General features: G+C 32.6%; 1 protein-coding gene across 1 annotated transcript; it reads left to right on the top strand.

The window, feature by feature from the left end:
• The first annotated feature begins 9,072 nt into the window (after nucleotides 1–9,072).
• LOC134251268 (somatostatin receptor type 2-like) lies at nucleotides 9,073–11,011 on the top strand. Its single transcript, XM_062733650.1, has one exon. It carries the CDS (start codon nucleotides 9,570–9,572, stop codon nucleotides 10,686–10,688), a length of 1,119 nt encoding a protein of 372 aa, XP_062589634.1. The 5' UTR covers nucleotides 9,073–9,569; the 3' UTR covers nucleotides 10,689–11,011.
• Nucleotides 11,012–23,118: the final 12,107 nt, after the last annotated feature.

The following is a 23,118-nucleotide window of genomic DNA, read 5'->3' as shown; positions in this document are numbered from 1 at the left end:
TGATTTAAAGGTCTTCGTTTTCTCTGCTCCAAAAAATTATTGTTAATGGACTTTTGAGCTTGAATGCTGTTTGTTATCTCCATGTATTTCTTTGAAAGAGATTTTTTTCTCCCAATCTCTAGATTTCTGATAGGTTTAGAGCCTTAAATATATATATATATAATTTCATTACATGTATTGGTAACAATCGTCTGTTAAAACTAATGTCCAGTTAACTGTATCTCACTTCTACTCTAAATGACCGTGTAGTGTAGGACAGCGCCGCGAGAATTCCATCGGCATCGAAAGCAAGTTTTTTGACTTGCCTAGATAGCCGAGCGGTCTAGCGCGCTGTTCCTGCACTGCTAGGAGACAGTTTCCGAAGGTCGAGAGTTCAACCCCGGGCTGGGGGGGAAGTGGGTATCCATATAAAAGTGAATTTCTTTGTGCTTTCTCTATATATATATATATATATATATATATATATATATATATATATATATATATATATATATATATATAACGCTATTAACACCTGCTTGTGTCCATCCAGGAAAAGTGGTAAACATAAGTATTTTTTTTCCTTTTCCTAGACTAAAAATAGATCAGGAAATTTCAAATCGATATTTGGGGATCTATCCTGCTGTCTACACTTTAAAATGAAAATATGCATATTTAACAATGCAGACAGAATGAGAATCTCTTGATGATGGCCTTCGAAGGGGCATTAAGATTTAAACTGCCAATATTTAATCAATTAACAATTAAACATTTTCATTCATACATTGATTCGATGTATCTTAATGAAGTTGAATTGATTTAAAGCATAAAGAATCATATGCAATCTCAAAGTCATCATTTCGTAAGTTCTATGGTCGAAATAATGACCTTATCAGCAAATACAATTTATCATTGAGTCAAAAGCTGACTGACGATTTTCATACTTATTGTTAGTCCATTATTTACGTACTGAATTGACGACGGATTTTTCCGTTATTTCCCGATTATGACAGGGAGCATACGGTGGGTTTGACAGGTCGGCAGGGGATGCTTACTCCTCCATGGTACCTGATCCCACCTCTGATGTTTTAGTGGTCCTTGTTTGCTCTGCTCCTATTTTATCCAATGGACTTTTCAGCTTGAATACTGTTCGTTGTCTCCATATATTTCATATTACATTATTGGCACACTCAGTCTTATTGGCATTTGATCCCACCTCTGATGTTTTAGAGGTTCAAGTTCGCTCCGCTCCAAAATTTGTATTGTTAAAGGGATTTTTGAGCTTGAATTCTGTTTGATATCTCCCTATATCCATTCTTTGAAACTGTTCTCATTTGATTTTAACCCTATATGCTATAAAGTTTCTCCCCTAGAGAAATTGGCATAGACATACGAAATGTTTAAACGAGCTAAAAAGAAATAAAATCTATCAAGAGAACTTGTTTTTAAATTCCGAAAAAGATAAGAGATAAAAGATGCACCACAACTATTGATTTGAAGTCACGGTCTTCAAAGTTTGTCACGTCGTAAAGTGACGTTGATCATGTATGGTAGATAGAAAAGCAAATAATGCTGTTAAAATCAAATGAGGACCTATCACTTTGTATAGATCCATACTTCACCCGAGTATACCCGATAGACCGGACGCACTTCATAGCGGTCCGGATTTCTTTCTTTATTAGTGTTCTTAAAAATTTCCAATTCAACATGTAATTAAGTATGTAAATATCTAGTGTTTAGTAGTTTAGTAGTAGTGCTAGTTGTTTTTGTTTCTCTTTTTCCTTTGTTCTTATGACTTTTTAACTTTTTTCTTTGTCCTGAGGAAGGGACAGGGCGTCCCGAAAATTTGACAATTTTTATTGTTCGTGTCGTTGGTCATTTTTAGTGCTTTGTATAAATTTCCATCCGTGACCTTGTATCTACTTGGTAGATCCGACATTTAAGATATACAGTGTTGTTGGTTTTTGAGTGCTTTATATATATATATATATATATATATATATATATATATATATATATATATATATATATATATATATATATATATATATATATATATATATATATATATATATATATATAGAACTATATGAATAGCAAACTTAAAAAAAAATTGTTCATCTCGGTAGAATACGAAAGCCCAGAAGGCTCATTTGAGAAGGAAATAATCACTGGATTTTTTATCAGCAAGATATACTTCAATTTATATTATGGCTACCTAAACATATATCAGGAATATATATGTTTTTGTATTGTCTACTTTGTGCACGGGGTTGATGACATATAAAGTTATAAATAAGTGTCAAGTGTCTAAAGATTAACAATAACCCTACCCCTACCCACCCCACCTGCCCATTTTTCCAACACACACTGAAAGGCTTGAAACTTGAAAGGCGACGTAGTATTGATAAACAAAAATCGCGTTCGTATTCCTGATAGAGGAAATACATATAAATTAAGTATTTAATTACTTATCTTCATTTAAGGCTTTGATTTCTTGAATTAATTAAAAATTATGTCTACAATACAGCTTGGCAATATATGCGGCATTTATTTTATCTTATATCAAATAGTAGATGAGTCTAAATTAGATGCAGAACTATATAGCGTTATAGTAGTATATTTTAGTCTCTGACCATAGCGTTATGGCCAAAGACTAAAATATACTCGTGAAATCTTATTACGCTAGTTCGATTAAGCAGTCAAGTCTCACTGCACAAATGTACCCTTTATAAATGTAATGAAATATATACCCTTGAATTACTGTGCAATGTAGATACGATTCATAATATTTCATATCTAATTATAATCAAATGCAATATTCTCCCACAGCTATGATCTGATAAAAAATTAGTTGACCTACTTCTTACGCAAGTCAACGATAAGACCATACAATATTCCATATATACGTATTTACTATTTTGTTTAATTAGAAAAAACTAAGATTATAGATGTATTTTTCAAAATGTAATCCAAATTTTATTTTTATTTCGTTTTAATACATTAAACATTTTTTCTTGCATTATCATTTTAGCAAATGATCCATTTGTTATAAATATATTCAACGATTTCTTGATAGTAAAAACGTAACAAAGGGGAGTAATCAAATGTTGAACCCGCTTTTGATTGGTTAGTTTGGATCTTGAATTTCGAAATTCGAATTTCGAATCTCGTATTTCGAAACTTGAATCTCGAATGAGCCTTCTGGGCTTTCGTAGAAGACATAAATTTCAAATCTGTTTCGCTTATGCAACGGTACATTTAACTAGGTTGGCTCCTGATATTTAAAGTATTAAAATTTTTTGTCAAGTATATTTTTAGTTTCTACACACATAGCTTATGTAAAAACCAAATCAAAAAATGGGTGTCAATATGCTTTTTTGACTCTCTTCAACGTTTTCCCTCCAACATTTTTATCCAAATATAGCATGGAACAAAATAGACAATAAGTCTATTAAAAAAAAGAAACTTTAAAATTGTGACTAAGAAAAAGTGTCAAATTGCTTAGCATGATTAATTATTTGACCTTTCTGCACTCATAAAATGTGCTTTTTCTGGTATTAAAAATTAAATAAGGAAAAAAATTATTTTAAAGTCTTAAACTTTTTTCTGAATTTATGCAGATAGGTCAAAGTTATCTTTAATATACGAAAAAAATATCAAAAGTGGGGGTATATAATGTAAATTTTTAGATATTACTAAAAAGTGTAAATTTTATGTCAAAATTGGCTCAATTTTTCCCTGGTGATTCAGAATATATTAACTATATTTGTCACAATCCGTTTAAAGAATTTATAAGAAATTATTCAATAGATATTTCAGAACCAGTATAACACATTTCACTGCAAAAAACAGCTTTGTGTGTACAACGAGCATGGAAAAAATAGGATTCTAAATTTAACAGCACAAAATATAGTTCCTGGCTGGATCCTACTTGAATGGAATTTAATCGCGTTTTTTCTTTCATTGAATATAGTTTGCATCGTAGAATTCAGATTTAATGTTAGAACTTACAGAATTTTAGAAATAAAGGTCCATATCAAAATCTGCTCAAAAGCTCAGGATCGAACCTCCTTAAAGTATACATTTGCATTGTTTTGCGAAATTAAGCAGTCTTCCATGCACATTTCAGTCAGGCAAACTTATCTTATAATCTACCATCGATTATTTTGCTGAAATACACTTCAGCTTAAAACTTCAAAGGTACCTTTGAGGTGAAACTTAATTGCTCCCTCCTTAACATTCTGTCTAAGATTTCCAGTTTTCCGACTTTCTAACGTTAACGACTGCAATATAAAGATTTGATCTATTCTTTTTCTAAATACCAGTATTACAGAATGCATAATTAAACGCTAAATGACTCTTTTTCCTAAAATGTCTTAGAAAATCAGCTAATAAATGTATTCTAATTATGGCTTATTCTTCAATTACAAAGGGAAAAACCTGTGGTCGGTAACGCCCCATGACAAGGAGTTCCGTTATGGAAGTCAGGGAGATCCATGAGTACTTATTATCCGTTTTCTTCAGCTTAACATTTACGTGTATTGCCGACGTCAATTACCTATAATTATTTCTATTCATAAGTCGTGTAGACATATCCCAGTAAAAAATTAAAGACATCAGAAAGTTTGTCAAAGCACTGAGGCATATTTGCTTGTTTTACGAACTTCAGAGGACGACGACCAATGAACAACTAAACTGTAGGGTAAAGGAAGTTATTTAAACTGTCCATCGTCACTTCCCCATCGTTCCAAATACTTTTCTATTACTTATATATGTATATGGTGTTCATGTTTCCAATCTTATTCGATACACAAGGAACGAAGGAATTGTTGCTGTAATTAATGATTCAGACTACTGAGATAAACCTAAACTCATGTTATTAAAATGCTATACCACAGAGTCTGACACATCTGTTTTATAATTGGATATTTTACCTGAAAAAGACGGCAATGGTTATCTACCAACCAAGCTCTATGATAAACGTGATGACTAACTTTTCAATCCTCAAATTCCCTTACTTATGCAGCAATAAATCTTCATCACCTGCATGCGGAGTGTTTATATCTCAATTGATTTGATACGCAAGAACATGCTCTATGTATGAACAATTTCTTCAACAAGGTAAATTATTGACAAACAAGTTGATGTCACAAGAATATTAGCAGTCTCGTTTAAAGTTATCATTTCGTAAGATCTATGGTCAATACAATGACCTTGTCAGCAAATAAAATTTATCATTGAAAATGCTGACTGGCGTTTTTCATAATTGTTAGTCCATTATTTACACGCTGAATTGACGACGGATTTTCCCATTATTTCCCGATCATAACAAGGAGCACACGGCGGGTGTGACCCGTCGGCAGGGGATGCTCACTCCTCCATGGCACCTGATCCCACCTCTGATGTTTTGGAGGTCCGTGTTTGCTCTGCTCCTGTTTTGAATTGTTTTATGGACTTTTGATCTTGAATACTGTCCGTTATCTCCATATGTTTCATAATTAGAAAGAACAAAAATAAAAATATCCGCCTAAAATAAAGGCTCGTTGCGGGCCTGACCAGTAAACAGGGATGTTTACACCCTTTAGCATTTGATCCCACTACTGGACTTTTCAGAATAATAATACATTGCTCACAGATTTGTATTTTTGAATATTTGATGACATCGATCACTGTTCTTATCTTCATTTATAATTTTTTTTCTTTTAACCACTTTACATTGATATTCTTTGAAATGTATTACACTAAGGTGACTGTTAAGGCCCTTGAGCTTCTTGTTTAATTATAGAGAATATTTTTGTAACTTCAATTCATCGCTATCATTTTTTTCTACGAGTAGACGCGTAAAATGGCAATTAGAAAATTGCACAATGTGACTGATTGCAATATCGATATGCAATTAATCCATTTGTTTGTAACGAGTACAACGCCTAGCCTCAGTTTTGATATTCTGGCAAATAAAAGAATTTCTCTATTTCTAATGGCCTGGACAAATGCAAAACGTAATCAGCAAAATGCATAAAAAAGATCAAATAATTATCCTTTTTGTCAGATTGGAGCCATGTATGAGAACTATTCTCAGTGAAACATTTCTCGTAACATCGACAAAACATTTTATTTACAGAGAACATTGCACATTGACACAAATGAAAAAGAATTTAAATGCGATTTATACAGCTCAACAAACTTTTTAAGCTCACATGGTTTTTCGCACAAATTAAGGTCACATTGTTATGATATAATATTGAGTATCGATACATTTTAAAAATATTTGTTTACATAATTTGAGTCTTATTTCATTTACTGAAACATAATTCACACAAATCAATTGGTAGAACTTTGATATACATGGCTAAAACTAACAACTATTCTCATTTGAATTTTTGTGGTTTCTTGCCAACTGCAGCTGTTTTTTTATCCGTTCTTTTGAAAACAATAGCTCTTGGCAGAAACGTAGACATGGGCACAGTATAGCTACTGTAACTTGTATTTTCTGTACATATTGACTTTTTAACTCGGGGTTGTAACAGTTTTTTCATATGTTTGACTGTTTTCTATGTTAGAAAAAACTTCTAAAATCTAGAATCAAGAAAGATTCATCCCATTGCAAAATTTGAAAAATAAATGCATAAGAATTTTCCTTTTCATAGAAGGAATTTACGATTAAAAAAAAATAAACAATACTTCATTATCCTACCCTTTAATGTGGTTTCCTTTGGCAATATTATCCCTTTTCGGTGCTACATTTCGACGAAACCAAGAGGAGTATGTATGATAAATGAGCAAAGATTTTTTAAGATACTCAACTTTAGGAAGAAAATTTAAAAATTTCAATTACATTGGATCAAGGAAAGCTCGTTTTATACAATTTGTAATAACCTATGTTAGAATCGTATTGTCGAATCATCCTACCATTTACTTATAAATATTCCTTTAAAACATCCGCTTTGGAAACTTAAGATGATAATCTTAAAAGACATTTATGCTTGACATTATATATGTAATATAACGATGGGCTAATTGTACTGCAGTTCCAAATTGTTTTTAACAACAATGTTTAATTTGTGCGAAAAACCATGTGAAAAAAGTTAATAGTGTATTCTATGTTCCGTTTTTTTTTGCTTCAGAGAAAAAACTTCAAAGTAAATAAAAATTATAGATTAAAAAATATGAGGCGTTGGGCATATCAATAGAACGCTCAATATCATACTAGTTATGCAATCAGAAATTCAATCTGTTTAAGTTGTTAGGAAATTAAATACGATCTCTCAGGACAATTTAGCATGATTATTTTTTTTTAACTTCTTTGCAGAAAATATTCAACATTTCTGTCTGATGCAAGCTCCAACGACAAAATTTGCAATCAGACCTATCATTTATTTCGAAGACATGAAATACCGAAACATAAAGAAGACAAATAAATTAAGATCTACTCGAATCGCCAGTACCAGCAGGATAATTTTCCTAAAGAATACAATACAAGTCAGTTTATAATAGGACACAAATTTCCAATGGAAGACCTAATGTCTTATAACTGCATAAATACTGCATTTTTGAATATCCATTTCAGAGCTCTTAATTGTAGCGTCAAAATAATGATATGAACAATTGCTAAAATGAGGTAAGTTATTGACAAACAAGTTGATAAAATAAGAATATCAAGAGTCTTGTTTTAAGCCATTATTTCGTAAGTTTTCTGGTCGATACAATGACCTTGTCAGCATATTAATCTTTGATTACGTCAAATACGGATTGACGTTTTTCATACTGTTGTTAAGCTATTATTTACAAACTCAATTGTCAACAGATTTTCCCTTTATTTCCCGATCATTACTTGGAACAAATTTTCAGATGTGACCGGTCGACAGGGGATGCGCGCGCTTGATCCCATCTCTAATGATTTAGAGGCCCGTCTTTGCTCTGCTCCTCATCTGTATTGCTTGAATGGACTTTTGAGCTTGAGTGATGTTCGTTTTCTCTATATATTTCATTCTGATGTAAAAGTTAGTAAATAAATTATTCTAAAAATGGGTCTATCATTAATTGGTAACCATTTGTTCCATGGGAATTCGAACATATTGTTGGAAGGCTTGATCTCCAAATATTACCTGGGGTCTAGATATAGTGAATAAGAAAATGATCTGTTATCATCAGCTTCAGAGTACATTTTTGTACAATCAGAATGTTATTTAACAAAATATTTTTCCAAAGACCATTGACAAGGTAAATAAGTTTCATTTTCTTGAAAAAAGAATCTGTTAGTGAACAATGTCAGGGTATGTTTAATTTAATTTATCGAGAGGAGAGGAGTTGGAAAGGTGAATTTTTAAAGTAATTTTTAAAAGATTCTTTGAGTCTGCTCTAGAGTCGCGAGGGAAGGAGATGATCCTTACGTCGTGGGTTCGAATCCTACCGTGGGACGAGGAGACTGGTCCTTGAGAAGAGAAACTGAGGTCCCGTTTCGCAGTAGGTGTTGGCACGAAAAAGATCCCTCACTGCTCAATAGTGCTGAGTGCCGAGTATAGGACACAATTTACATATGAGTGAAATGTTCTCGAGAGGGACGTTAAACAACAAACAAAGAAACTATCCATATGTGATTTACAACATGTCATGAATATATCATTTTACAAAGCTTCCGAACTTTTTCCCTCTCTGTTGATAATTTATTTATTTATTTATTTTTTGTAATTTTCAGTATATCTCAAACATTCTCTTTTTGCAAATGAAGCAAGAGTTAAGAAAAACAAGACAATACGCCCCCTCGTTTAATATACAATAAAGGAATAAAGGAAAAACAAACTCAATAAGGTGTCTTCTGTCTTTCCTCTCCTTATATATGGAGACCAGAAGTCTGAAGAAATAGAATCGTTCATTAATTAAATAAACAACTGACAATAAATAGGCATCGGAAAATTATTTCCATGGCAATCTGCTGTTGAGGATGATAATTGTTGGCATTCTCCTCATATTTTTCATCTATGCTGTCAACATTGACAGATTTGATCATACACAGCCCGCCATCCTTTAATGATAAAAGACTAAGGGAGTTTTCAAGGGATTTTTCTGATCTAAAAACAATTGTTTTATCACTCGTTCAGGATTCTGTTTAATAATTACATTTACTAAAATATGCAGGAACTTGTTTATAAAATGAGATGATAGAAACATTATTAAAATTTTGGAGGTTTATATTTGTGAAAGAATTTTAAATGCTCTGTGGAAGTGCGTGCCTTAATTCAGCTATGTGATAACAACTTTTAACATCAAATGAAACTTATTTATGTTTAATATTATGAAAAGCCAAAAAATGAATGAAGTGTCAAAATAATTTTCGCTTTTTCCCTCGCTTTAGTACCAGCGTTTGTTAACCAGATTAAGTAGCTCAGCTGTTTCGCTGGAATTTCTTTGGGCTTACAAGACTTTATAAATAAGGATGGTCGATCGACAAAGTCAGTGGAACCTGAGAGCAGACTTCCTATGTAATGACAGGTTGAGGAGTCTGCAACGACAGCGCTAGCTAGTGCTCGCAAAACTGTTAGAAAGATTTTCAAGGTGATATCTCATCTGATTTAATTTAACTTTGAAAAATGTATTTGGTGAATAACACTACTCAGAGCCAGTGCACAGACGTTTTCTCCAATGAAGCCGTGAACACAGTTTTCGTTGTGATTTACATACTGATTGGAGTTTGCGGCTTGTTTGGGAACATTTTGGTTATTTACGTTATCCTGAATTCGCCGAAGATGAAAACGGTAACCAATTTATACATTTTTAACTTGGCTCTCTCAGATTTGATATTTTTACTGCATATTGCCATGATCACAACTACTACTATTGTCAAGCACTGGGTTTTTGGAGAAGCTGTGTGTAAGATATTCTTTATGACGGCATCTGTCACGACGTTTTCCAGCGTTTTAACGTTAACAAGTCTAAGCGTGGATCGCTATATAGCCGTTTGTAAGCCTGTTATATCTCAGAAACATCGACAACGACTGAAAGCTATCTTGGTCATCGTGTTTATATGGCTTCTGTCATTATTACTCTCAATGCCTATAATTTTATATTCAAAAAGAACGATACATCCTTATTTGGAAGGAAAATATTCATGCCAAGTAGATTGGCCTGATGTAAAGGTCGTTCCTGCGTATATCATATACACATTCATTCTGGGATTTGGAATTCCTCTTTGTTTCATTTCAACATTTTACACCTGTGTAATTATTCATATGAAGAGTTCTGGACCAGTCAACAGACAAAGATCAACAGAACAACGCAAAAATCACAGGAAAGTCACGTACCTTGTTTTTGCCATTATTTTGACGTACGTCATTTGTTGGCTCCCATATTGGGTACTACAAATCGTTCTTGTAGTGTTGAGTCTGTACAACAGAGCGATAGATACAATAGCAGTAGCGTTACATATATGTACAGTTTTAACCTTTGCTAACAGTATGATCAATCCAATTTTGTATGCTTTCATCAGTGAAAACTTTAGACAGAGATTCAAGGAAGTTTTCACGTGTCGGTGCATTTTTAAAGAACGGATTCGCTACATCTTAACTCAAGGTTATACCAACACAACTCAGCAAGATGAACATGAATTGGTGCGGAGACACGTGAGTAATCCAACCGAGACCGAGACAGCTCCGGATCAACAGGACAGTCTGGACAGGAAGGACAATGGAGGGGTGTACACGGGGCTATGAAATGAACAGTCTGATTTATCAGCCTATTATATCGCATCTGAGAGTCGTATACTGGTGCATAATGTGCTGATTCGTCTCTCGCGGTTTACTTGAACTGAAACAGTTCTTAATCAGACTAAATCAAAACCGAAGATACCAAACTATGGTAATTCTTGATAAGTATTTACCTTCTGTTTGGAAAAAAATAATGAATTTGCAAAGATCGTCTTATTAATATATATAGGAATAAAGAATTTGGCAGTCTTAAAAAGGAATTTAAAGCGATGCCTATTTCTTGAGATTAATTTGATATAAAATGTAAGCACTTAATCATTTTTATTTTTTTAATAATAAGATTTTTTATCGATGTTATAATTTTGTGCATTAAAGTAGATAGCATATTAAAAAAAATTAAAGTAAATACAAAACCTTAATGAAATATTATTTTGAAAATGTATCAGAAAATCTGGCAAACGGGATATTTATATTCACTTTTCGATAAAGCTGTTCTCAGAAGTTTTTATGGGAATTCGTATGCATTATAAACACAACATGAATGGACCATTTTCTAATAAAAGTTTATGGCTTAAGAGGTTTTATCGAATATGTCAGTACTGTGAAAAACAATTTGACCTACTCTTCGATTCCCTATTTTTTGCCAAATGGATGAAAAAAAAAATTAAAAAGAGTGAAACAAAACGAACAGAAATTTCTGAAGAGTACGGATGCCACAAAGCTTTTTTTGTGCACTTGATCCGACAAAAATTACAACCAAGTCTGTAAAAATAACAATGAACATTTTAATTTGTAAACTATACACTTTTATTTTATTTTACAATTTAATCTGTGAATATATACAGATAATAATCAGTATTTCAGCACAACAGTCCACTAAACAATGCACATTTTGGAGCAGAGCAAACACGGACCTCTTTACATCATAGGTGGGATCAGGTGCCATGGAGGAGTGGACATCCTATGCCGATCGGTGACGTCGATCAACATTTTACTTCATGATAGATTTATTTACTGAAAATGTCACTATATCCACCATAGAACTTACGGAATGATGACTTTGAATTAGACTGCTGATATCCTTATTTCAGCATGTTTGTTTCAACTTGCTTGTCAATAAAGTTACCTCGTGTTAGAAATTATTCACACGTAGAGCAAGCTCCTGCGTATCGGATCAACTGGAAGATATCCCGTTTGCAGGTGACAAAAAAATTGATGCATAATTAAGGGGAGTTAACGATTGAAAAGTTTGTATATACTGTGGAAATTTATCCACACAATGATCTTTAAAAATCCACAAAAAATACATTTGTGAACAGAGCATAAACATGCATCCCTTGGAATTCCAGAAGTAGGATCGTGTGCCTTGCAGGAGTAAGCATTCCCAGCCGACCACATCCGCCGTATGCCGTGTAATAATCGGATCTTTCAATAGTTTATTTAGTATAAAATTAAAGGCCTAACAGTTGCTTTTGGTAAAAACCGTCAAAATGTGACCAAATGATAGGTTATATTTCCTCATTAGGTTATTATACCAATCATAGAATTATCTTAATGTTGACTGTAAACGAGGTTGTTGAAATTCCTATAACATCAACTTTTCTGTAAATAGTCATTGAATAAGTTAGAAGATATACGTCCACATCGATGGAAAAGTTGAAATTATCTCTTTTTTGTTAGTTTGTCCTTATCATCTAAAGTCAATAAAACAAAGGTTATTGCCCATTGGGATTCCAACAGTTTTATTATTATTGATTTTATTTTTTTTGAGAAACCGTAGATTACAGAAATTTTATTCATTAGGAACTTCATCATTTTTTTATTATCAACTTTATAGTACTTGATTGTAAAATCAGAGAGATCATCGACAAAGTAATATATCTTTTTTTATGACCAATCACATCCTAAGATAATTCTTAGTATATCGCGTTTACTTTGCTAACTTTGCTAACGTATTGCCACGCTTTTGCAATAAAGTCAAGGAAACTCTAATTCTAAGTCATTTTTTGGCATACCCTAGAGTATAACTTACTAGTATGTTTGCAATATTAGAGAATATTCCTCTTGTTTGGATTGTTTGAAGTTTCAAAAGTACTGTTTATCAGATGCAAATGGTTATATCTATATTCGACTCGAAAAAAAAATTCAAACGAAAAATATACTGTAAACGTATTATATTTGGCTGTGTATTCTTTTAAGCGGCTTTGGTGGATCGCAGCAACAGCTAAATCAAGTACATAACTAAATGTCTTGCACGTATATACATAAATAAGAAAATGAAGAAATACGCTAAATCAAATCTAAGCTAACTTATTCAAAAGTCAATTTCCACCAAATATCGTAAACGCTAAATATAATACATTTACAGTATACAGAAATGTTAAGGACCCTCTCTACACCAGTGCAAAATATTTTTTGGACATTGAGAAAATTCTACTGCATAAAGGAGTCAATATTGTGCTTATCTATCTAATTTCCAGAAAAATTTCAAGCAATAGCACTGGGGAAAAAGACGCATGATAAAAACATTACTTTAAACTTGAATTGTACAACTCTTGCCTGTGAGGATGAAGTGAAACTGCTTGGTGTTACTTTTGATTTTAACTTAAACTTCAATTCTCATATATCAAATATTTGTAAGAAAGCAGCTCGACAATTAAATGTGTTAAAACGAGTCGGGAAACATCATTGTAAACTGGGTAAACTTACCATCTATCACTCCTTTATAATGTCCAACTTTAGTTATTGTCCTCTGGTATGACATTTTAGCAGTGAACAAAATTGCAAAAAAATAGAAAAAAAAATCAAGAGCGAGCACTAAGATTCATATATAATGACTGCACAAGCAGTTATGAACAGCTACTAGAAAAATCAAACCTCCCCTCACTGAAAATCAGGCGTATGAGAGCCATGGCCCTTGAAGTCTTCAAAATTATAAATTATCAAAGCCCACTGTTCCTGCAAGATTTAGTTCAACAGCGAAATTCCACATACAGTTTTAGGTATCAAAAGACTCTGGAATTACCTAGGCCAAGAACCACTTGGTATGGAAAACAGTCATTCAGCTATGCGACTGCTACGTTGTGGAATTCTTTACCAAATCATGCTAGGGAACTTTCCACCCTCAGCCAATTTAAAACTTTCATTGAAACATGGACGGAGGGAAAAATGCAAATGTAGTTCCTGCAGAAACCACAGCATGGGGCTGCATAGCTGATGAGACAATATTTATTTGTTATTTATTCATTTAGTTTAGAAACAGTTTTTTTTTTCTTTTATATAGATCTATAAATTAAACCTTGTTATTTACTTTAACATTTCCTATAATAAGGGCCCTGGGGACTGAAACCTTTGGAGTAACATCTTATGATGGCAAAGGTGTAATCTCTCCAGGATCCTATTTTCTTTCAATATTTGGCCTCTTGAAGAATTTTTTCTTTACCCTCACAACAATGCATATCTTGCCTATGTAGGTAGGGACTGACCCAATCACTAGGCAGGATGTGTGTTGATGAGGAACATAAATTAATTATTTTTAATTTTTTTCTTCTTTTTTCTCAATTTGGTTTAGCTATGTCTGTGTGAATTTTTAATTTTCTAAACTTCAAATTTATTTATTTATCGTTTATTTATTTATTTATTTATTTATTTATTTATTTATTTATTTATTTTTTATTATTATTAATAGTACAATTAGTTATTTTTAATCTGACTTTAAGGGTTAAACGTAGTGCTTAATTTTTATTACTATCATATGACTTTTATTTATTTATTTATAATACTCACGTTATATTTATTTTTGTTCCTCTTAATGCAATCATTTTGCTTTTCAAGTTTGTTTTTTTTTTCTTTAACTAATTCTAACGAAAATACAAATTCTTAACATTTGTTTAATTCTTAAAATTCGTTTTATCTGCCATATGTATGTGTATATATGTACATGTGTTTTTGCATGTTAATTTATGTTGTAAATGTTTTCTTGTGATATTTTAACTGTGATAGTCGGTTTAAGAGCTCTGTAGAGCTCATGTTTCTTGTTATGTAATGTATACAATGCCGACTTTAAATAAAACTTACTTACTTAACACAGTGTCAGTGAATAAATATCGCTGTTAATTACTTCAGTAGAGAAAATACATGTAAATAACACGTTCAGTTAATTTATCCTGGCCTTTTAAAACGTTGAGAATACTTGAATTGATTACAAATTGAGTAATATTGTGTAAATTTCTATTTTTTAGAATTTAGTTCTAAGGGCAGATCACTCTAACTGCAGAAAAATACCTTAGAATCAGAACTCTTTAGTGTGCAGTGTAGAGAGGTTTCTTAAGAGAACTAGCATATTTCAAATTTTATCAGTTGCATCGAGCGTTCAGTAATATATTTCAACAATGTCATTTTAAAAAATTACAATGATCGATATCGTGACCGATTTAAAAGCACATGGCCCCAGCTAATTGACATTTCCTACCTCCAAAGACAGGGATTTCCCTTAAGTTAAGTGATCTGGATATCGAGTTTTTCCGATTTCCATTCTTAATGAAGAACAAGTTGTCAATATCTATTTCAAAAGCCTTACCCTTGTTTCTAATTTGAAGTGAGGAATGGTTGAATAAAGTTTAGACACGTCGTATGTTTTCGATTTTACTGACATTGAAAAAAAAATATCTGGAATTAAAAAAAATCTTTGGAGTTTTTATAAATTCCCATCTGATTTACACTACTTCTAGAATATGCCGTAGAGTAGTCTGCCTGTTCTGCAAAGCAGCAGATTTTTTTTTACAAAGAGTAAAACTAGGGGCTTTGCAGAGCATTTTCTTGTTCTACGATGTTTCTCTATTTTAAAAGATTTTTATGAATGAACTATATGGAGATTACGAATAGTATTCAAGCTCAAAAGTCCATAAAATAATACAAAATAGGAGAAGAGCAAACACGGATCTCCAAAACATCAGAGGTGGGATCAGGTGTCATGGAGTGAACATCCCTTGCCAACCGGTCTCAGTCGTCTTCTGCTCTTTGAAAAGACTGGGAAATAACGGGAAAAACTGTCGACCATTCAGTGCGTAAATCATGGCCTTACAATAAGTATGAAAGGTTGGTCAGCTTTTAACATAATGATAAAATATATTTGCTGAGAATGTCATTGTATCGACCATAGAACTTACGAAATGATGAAATTAAACGACACTGCTGATATTCTTGTTTCAGACACTTGTTTGGCAATAACTTACCTCGTTTTAAAGATTGTTCATACGTAGAGGAAAATCTTGCATATCGAATCAACTGAGATAAATAACTCCATATGCAGGTGATGAAGGTATATATTGCTACATAAATGAGGGAAGTTGACGGTAATAAAGTTAAAGTCATAACGTTTATGATAGAGCTTGGTTATTAGATTACAATAAAAACTTTTTCAAGTAAAATATCTAAATATGTGTCAGACCCTGTTTTATCTTTTATCTTAAGCTCATCGGAATATACTAGTATCGTATCGACATAAGAATGGAAATTACCATTGTTAATTGACAATACGTCGTCAATATATCTAAATGACGAGTTGACGGACACAGCAAGTGTTTTCTTCTTTTCACGTACAAGATTTTGGACAAATTCTGCTTTATATGAATACAAAAATAGGTTTGCTAATAACGGGGCGGAATTGGTACCCATGGGAATCCCAATAGATTGCTTGAAGACCTGGTCTCCAAAACCACATTGATATTGTAAATCAGAAACTCAAGCGTCTCTCGAAACATGTTTTTAATATTAACTTCAGAGTACTTGTATGAGTTTTAAATGCTGAAATGTGATGAGATATATAAATGATTTAGCTTTTGATATAGATAGAGTTAAGCCTACGTCTGATAATTCCCAGGTATAGCTTCAAAATGAGGATAACTAGCCCTTTATTGATCTATTTTCACTAAAATGCAATCTTAAGAAAGATTTTGATGGGTTTTTTTTTTTTTTTTGGTAAACTTAAAAATTCAGTGTTTTAAGTGGAATATTTGTTGCTAATAATTGTATTCATGTAAACATTAAGTGAGACATTAAAAATACGCCTAAGCACGTGTTTCTGGTGGTTACTAAAAGTGTTCGAGACATCTTTTAAATCATTGACAACAATTATCAATGGATGAAATAATGACATCTTTTCTTTTTTTTTTTCGCTCTCCCCTTTTTGAATAAATACAGTCCGTACAGATTATTTGAAGAAGCACACACTTCTTTTTATTAAAAAAAAGTCTTATGTTTCAATCAAAGTTAATGGATCCTGTTCAAGTACTGAGTTCATCCGTTCTCTAAAAAGATGTCAGTCTGACTAAAAAAGTTTCCTTTCACACTGCTGTAATTAAAGAGAATTTATTGTATAAAAATCCAACTGCCACGGTAATGTGTTAATGTGTTTCTGATCATTACTGTAGCAACCTAATTTCAAAGGAGTCATAGTGGAAATAAAATAATGATTCTAAAAATTGTTGGAAAACACAAGGCCTAATTTTTATTGCATTACTTATAAACACACGAATGCAATCAATGGAAGAATTTATTATATAAAAGTCTAACTGACACGTTTATGTGTTAAGTGAAAGATTAGGGATCATCAGAGAAGCAAAGCAATTACAAGGGAGAAATTGCGTAGATAAAATAGACGAGTCTAAGGATTGATAGAAAACTAAAACTTACTGCATTACTTATAACCACACGGACATACAGTATTTTATAATATTGCATTTCATTCATTGTCACACAGGGAATGTTTGTATGAAATATATACTGAAAGGAAAAAGAAACGCAAGATAAGCTTTGGAATCAATTTAATGCTATTTCTTCGAAGGTATTATTTTTCAGTATTGTTATATTACATTTAAAAACCATTTTCAATTAACAGTGTACTAAATTTCATTTGATTGTGACTTAAAATTCTCGGACTGTATCCCCCCGAAATGGAAAATAAAAATATTAATATCTACCTCGAGCGCCTATCAAAACATACGATTCTCCTCTGCATGGACTTCTTCAATGCATTAATGTTTATCATAGGGATATTAATTCAACCCGTCCAACAGGTTAGCCCCTGGATGGTCTAGATCAACAGAACTATTTTGAATCCCTAACGTCCAATTAGTCCCACGCATTTCGACTGGAAAAAGATAGAATTTGCGACTCAAGTTGATTTGTTTATTGTGCATATGTATGAAAGAGTCCTGGCAAATTTTGACATCATTTTCCTGGAGGTAAACATGCTGAAAATTAAGCTTACAACGCACACGTGCGCAAATGAAAGTATCACAGACGTAAAGTTCACGAGCTGACGGAATAAAATAGAGCAATGGATTTCTTTTACTTTTAGAGTAAATATGCAATGACAAATGTTCTGTGGTGGAAAGTTAAACGATAAAATGCACACAAACAATTTGTTACCCCTTTCATTATTTAGTCATTTCAAATTCTAGATCATACTGAACTTCTGTTAGCCGCATCATGCTTACTACAAATTCGTATAGACTGTAAATACAAACAAAAGCGCAGAGCAAACATGGACTCCAAAAACATAGGGGTTGGGATCAGGTGCCATGGAGGAATGAACATCTCCTGTTGACCGGTCACACCCGCCGTATGCTCCTTGTCATGGTCGGGAAATAACGGAGAAATCCGTCGTCAATTCAGTGTGCAAATAATGGACTAACAATTAGTATGAAATACGCCAGTTAGCATTTGACTCAATGAAAAACTGTATTTGCTGACAATGTCATTATATTGACCATAGAACTTACGAAATGTTGATTTTAAAAGTAACAGCTGATATTCTTGTTTCATCAACTTGTTCGTTAATAATTTACCTCGTTAAAGAATTTGTACATACCGGTATATGAAGGGCATGCTCTTACGTATCGGTTCAACTTAGAGATTAAAAAAAAACCGTATGCAGTAATGTATGCCTGGGCATCAACGATAGTTGGAAACAAGGGGTAATTTGCATAACGGAGAAGTGATTCCTTAAATTTCCATTTCATGATGAAATGAATAGTAAATTTAGTTTTTTTTTTATTAATGTAGACTAATAGATTTAAATTACACGAGGCCCCAATGTCAATTTCAATAGTCCCCACCCATTGACGTTAAACACAGAGACAGCTGCACGAGATTTACATGCATATTAGGCCTCCTCAGGTTCAGACAAAAAGACACGCATGGGATTTACATGCACATTAGGCATCCTTTGCACCAGATTTATCGCTTGGCAAAATTTAAATGCCGGTAGAATGATCAAGAATTCAAATCAACTAACTTTCAAAGACAAAACAAACAGAAATGGAAATATTCTTGCATAGATAAGGGAAGTTGACGATCATAAAGCTTGGATGTTAGATAACCATAAATGACCTTTTCAAGTAAAATATCCAAATATGAAACAGATGTATTAGACTCTGTAGTAACTTATATTTCAAGCTCACCGGGATATTTCGTATCGATATAAGAATGGAAATAAACATTTTTAATTGACAGACAGTAGACCAGGTATATTGAGATTTAAAGAAAAGCTCTATTTAACAATACTTAATTGGAGCAGAGCAAACACAGATCTCCAAAATATCAGAGGTGGATCAGGTGCAAACTGAGAGTAGAATCATGTTAAGTCGAGCAAAAGGCAACAAACGAGATAAGGGTTTATAATTTTTCATTGGATAAACAACAATAGTTGTCAATAATAATTTGCTTCCTAATTTCCACGTTAAGGCTTCATGCCAACTTATTGTTGATATACATCTATCAGGATAAAACAGAATTTCCCCATGGAATTTCCGGTGTGAACAGAGAATTAATTTTACGGTATTTTGAACCCAGAGCATTTTTCAACATTATCATCCAAAAAAAAAGATATTGTGCATCCTGTAAACGTTGTTTGATCTTCGCCAACAAACATTATTCAAATAAATAAATCAGTGTACATGTGCAACACATAATTATTTCAAAATATCGTGATCATAAAGAAGTAGGTAAGGTTTCAATACAAATCTTGCTCTGTGATTTTCTTAAAAATGAAACTGATGTATATAAAAAAAAATCCTTCCTGAACCATCAAAATTCCATGCAGAAAAATCCTACAAATCATCACCGGGGAAACGAAAGTTATGCTTCAAAATAAGTTTAATTTCAAAAACAGATTGAATATAGAACAGATAAATTGGGTTTTCTCTTAAAGTTCATAAATTTACGTAATCTCTACTCGTATTCTATTCTAATTACTTTTTAATATATAATAAGGTTAAAAAATGACCAATTTAAAAACAAAGTGCAATATCTGGATATAACGAATAGTTTTCAAGATCAACAATCCATCAAACAATACATTGAAATCGGAGCAGAGCAAACATGGACCTAAAAAATCGGAAGTGGGATCAGGTGCCATGGAGGAGTGATCCCCTGTCAATCGGTCACACCTGCCGTGTGCTCCTTGTCATGAACGGGAAACATGGAAAATCCGTCTTTAACTCAGTGTGTATATAATGGCCTAACAATCAGTATGTAAAAAAAATATAGTCAGCATTTGATTTAATGATAAACTGTTGCTGACATGTTTATTGTATCGACCATAGAACTTGCAAAATGAGGACTTGTAACGAGACGGCTGATATTCTTGTTTCAGCAACTTGTTTGTCAAAAAATTGATTCATTTTAGAAAAGACAATTTTATTTTACAATCGTTCTAATTAATAAAAATAACTATTTGCAGAACTAGAAACCTTCTTTTTAATTATAAGAATAAACAAGCTTAATGCAATATGTAAACTAAAAATTCTTGAAAATCATGTATCAATTTTCTCCTTCATAGTTTTCACTAATATGTCATATAATCTAAACAGGTATATCTTTTAAGTAGAGAAAAAAAAAATAATATTCAATTTCTACTTTTGGCCGATGGCTTCCAAGATCAACAAATTTCCATGCAAAAAGGTATTTTCTTGTTCTTAAAATTAATATAAAATCAATATGTCTACTCCTTTTCTTATTATTCGTTTCTCATTTTCATTTCATCTCATTGGCTGTTGAATTACACTTCAAAATTGGATTTTTCTTCTACATTTTGAAAGCTAGCAAAGCTTGTTTATGCTGATAAAATTTTCTTTTTCTGCATATTAATACTTTGAAAACATTTGCCTTTTATATCCTTTCCCGCTGCAATCCTTATGTTTTAATTTTAAATCGAGTGTTAATAAGAACTGCGAACGATAGTATTGTTTTCCAGCCTGCCTCCAAGTCAATTTTCAAAAGTTAACATATTCGATGAATTTTTAATATTTTTTTTATAGATATTTATATGGATTTTCATAAAACATTACTTATTTGGAAAAACAAAGAGAGATAACTTTAATTTTTTGGTAAAACTTGTGTTTTTCACTATAGAAATAAACGGAAAACGGAAACTATTTAAAACCAACCCCCCCCCCCCCCCCCCCCCCGTCACAAAAATTCAAAATTCCTTTTTACAGGTTATAAGTACTGTTATTTCACAAATTCATACCAAAGCTTTTTGGATGACACAGGGGTGGGGGACATATGCTTAATGGGGGGACGATAAAAATGCTAATTTTCCAACAATTTCAAAGCGATTTACAGCTGAAACATTATATTTAATTGATATATATTTATGTTTTATTTATTTGCCTAAAACATAAGAAAATATAAAAAGAGCATTTAATCATATCCAAGACTATTTCAAAGACGATGACACCTGAAACTCTGATTTCAATGGAAAAATATCGTCAACCCCCGTTTTTAAAGAGCTGAAATTATGGATAATTTACTGTTTAGCGCTGGTGTTAAGACAATTCATCAATTACCACTGAACTGTTCTTTGTATTAAACAAAGATTTTATGGCCAAATTGCTATTTAAATTGAACTAAATGGTCGAAAATTTAGGCGGGAATCGAGAGTTAGCGTGAGTATTTCTTTTACGAGGTTTGATCCAAAATTTAAGTCACAACCTCTATTAAATCTTAAATAATCAAAAGTTACAAAAAAAAAATCCATGTCTTTTAATTGGTCGTCAACAAAATTACTTTAAAACATATTAAATTGATAAAGGATGCTGGAATTTCTCATTGACAACATGTAGTCTTTAGATACAAGGTATTTCAACAAAACATGTAAGAATTAGATTATGCTCTAAAGTGTCAGTCACATTAGTCAGACAGGGTATACGATGGGCAACCGATGCATTTTTTGATAAAAATGGCGTGGTTGCCGACCGGACGTCTATAGTAATCGGACGGTGACTGAGGCCATAGGGCGAATCGATGGGGGTCATTGGGAGAAAAGAAGTTGTAGTTAAAAATCACACAATTGCGTGACTTTATTCCCTCTACTATATATGTTTTAAGGGGATAATAAACGTCTGACGCATCTGGTTCATAATTGAATGAATAACGACAGGATATATCAAAATGATGTTACTTTAACTTTTCTACATCAACTTTCCTTATTTATGTAGTAATATCTTGCTATCATCTGCGCATGTTCCCAAGAGCAGGTTTCGATAATGATCAAAATTAAAGGAAGGCATTCTACTGAAAAATAATTTGAAGTTACAAGGATTTCAAGATCCCTGTTTAAAGTCGGCAACTTTCGTAAATTCTGTAGTCGTCATACTTACAGTACTTACATTGTTAACAAATATAAACTTTCAATGGGTATGGAGATAACGAAAAATATTCAATCTCGAAGTCCATAAAACAATACAAAATAAAATCAGAGCAAACACGGACCTCCGAAACATCAGAGGTGGGATCAGGTGCCATGGAGGATTGAGCATCCCCTGCCGACCGGTCACTCCCGCCGTGTGCTCCTTGTCATGATGACGAAATAACGGAAAAATATGTCGTCAATTCAGTGTATAAATAATGGACCAACAATTGATATGAAAAACGCCAGTCAGCATTTGACTCAATGATAAATTGTATTTGCTGACAAGGTCATTGTATCGACCACAGAACTTACGAAATGATTACTTTAAACGAGACTGTTGAAATTCTTGTTTCATCAACTTGCTTGTCAATAATTTACCTCGTTTTAGAAATTGTTCATAAGTAGAGCATGTTCTTGCGTATCGAATCAAATGAGATATGTACACTCTAATTTGGTCGACTTGTTTCATACTTATTGTTAATCTTTTTATTCTAAATTTGACTACGGAATGTTCCTTATTCATATACGTACATAGGCAAACAACAGGTCTAACCGATCAACTGTGGATGCTTACTCCTCCTCGGCAGCTGATCCACCTCTGAAATTTCCAAGGGTTTGTCTTTAAGTCCTAGTCACAGATTTATATTGTTGTTAGTTGTAAGACAGATATACAGCTGTATATGTGTTACATTTACTCCTTTCATTTATCCCTGTGAATCAGAATGAAAATGGGCTTCA

This window comes from Saccostrea cucullata, unplaced genomic scaffold (assembly GCF_032062105.1).
Source record: "Saccostrea cucullata isolate Sc308-1 unplaced genomic scaffold, CSIRO_AGI_Scuc_v1 ctg272, whole genome shotgun sequence".
NCBI classification, from domain to species: domain Eukaryota; kingdom Metazoa; phylum Mollusca; class Bivalvia; order Ostreida; family Ostreidae; genus Saccostrea; species Saccostrea cuccullata.
The sequence above is the reverse complement of the archived record's forward strand: the minus strand, read 5'-3'. Positions and strand labels throughout refer to the sequence as shown.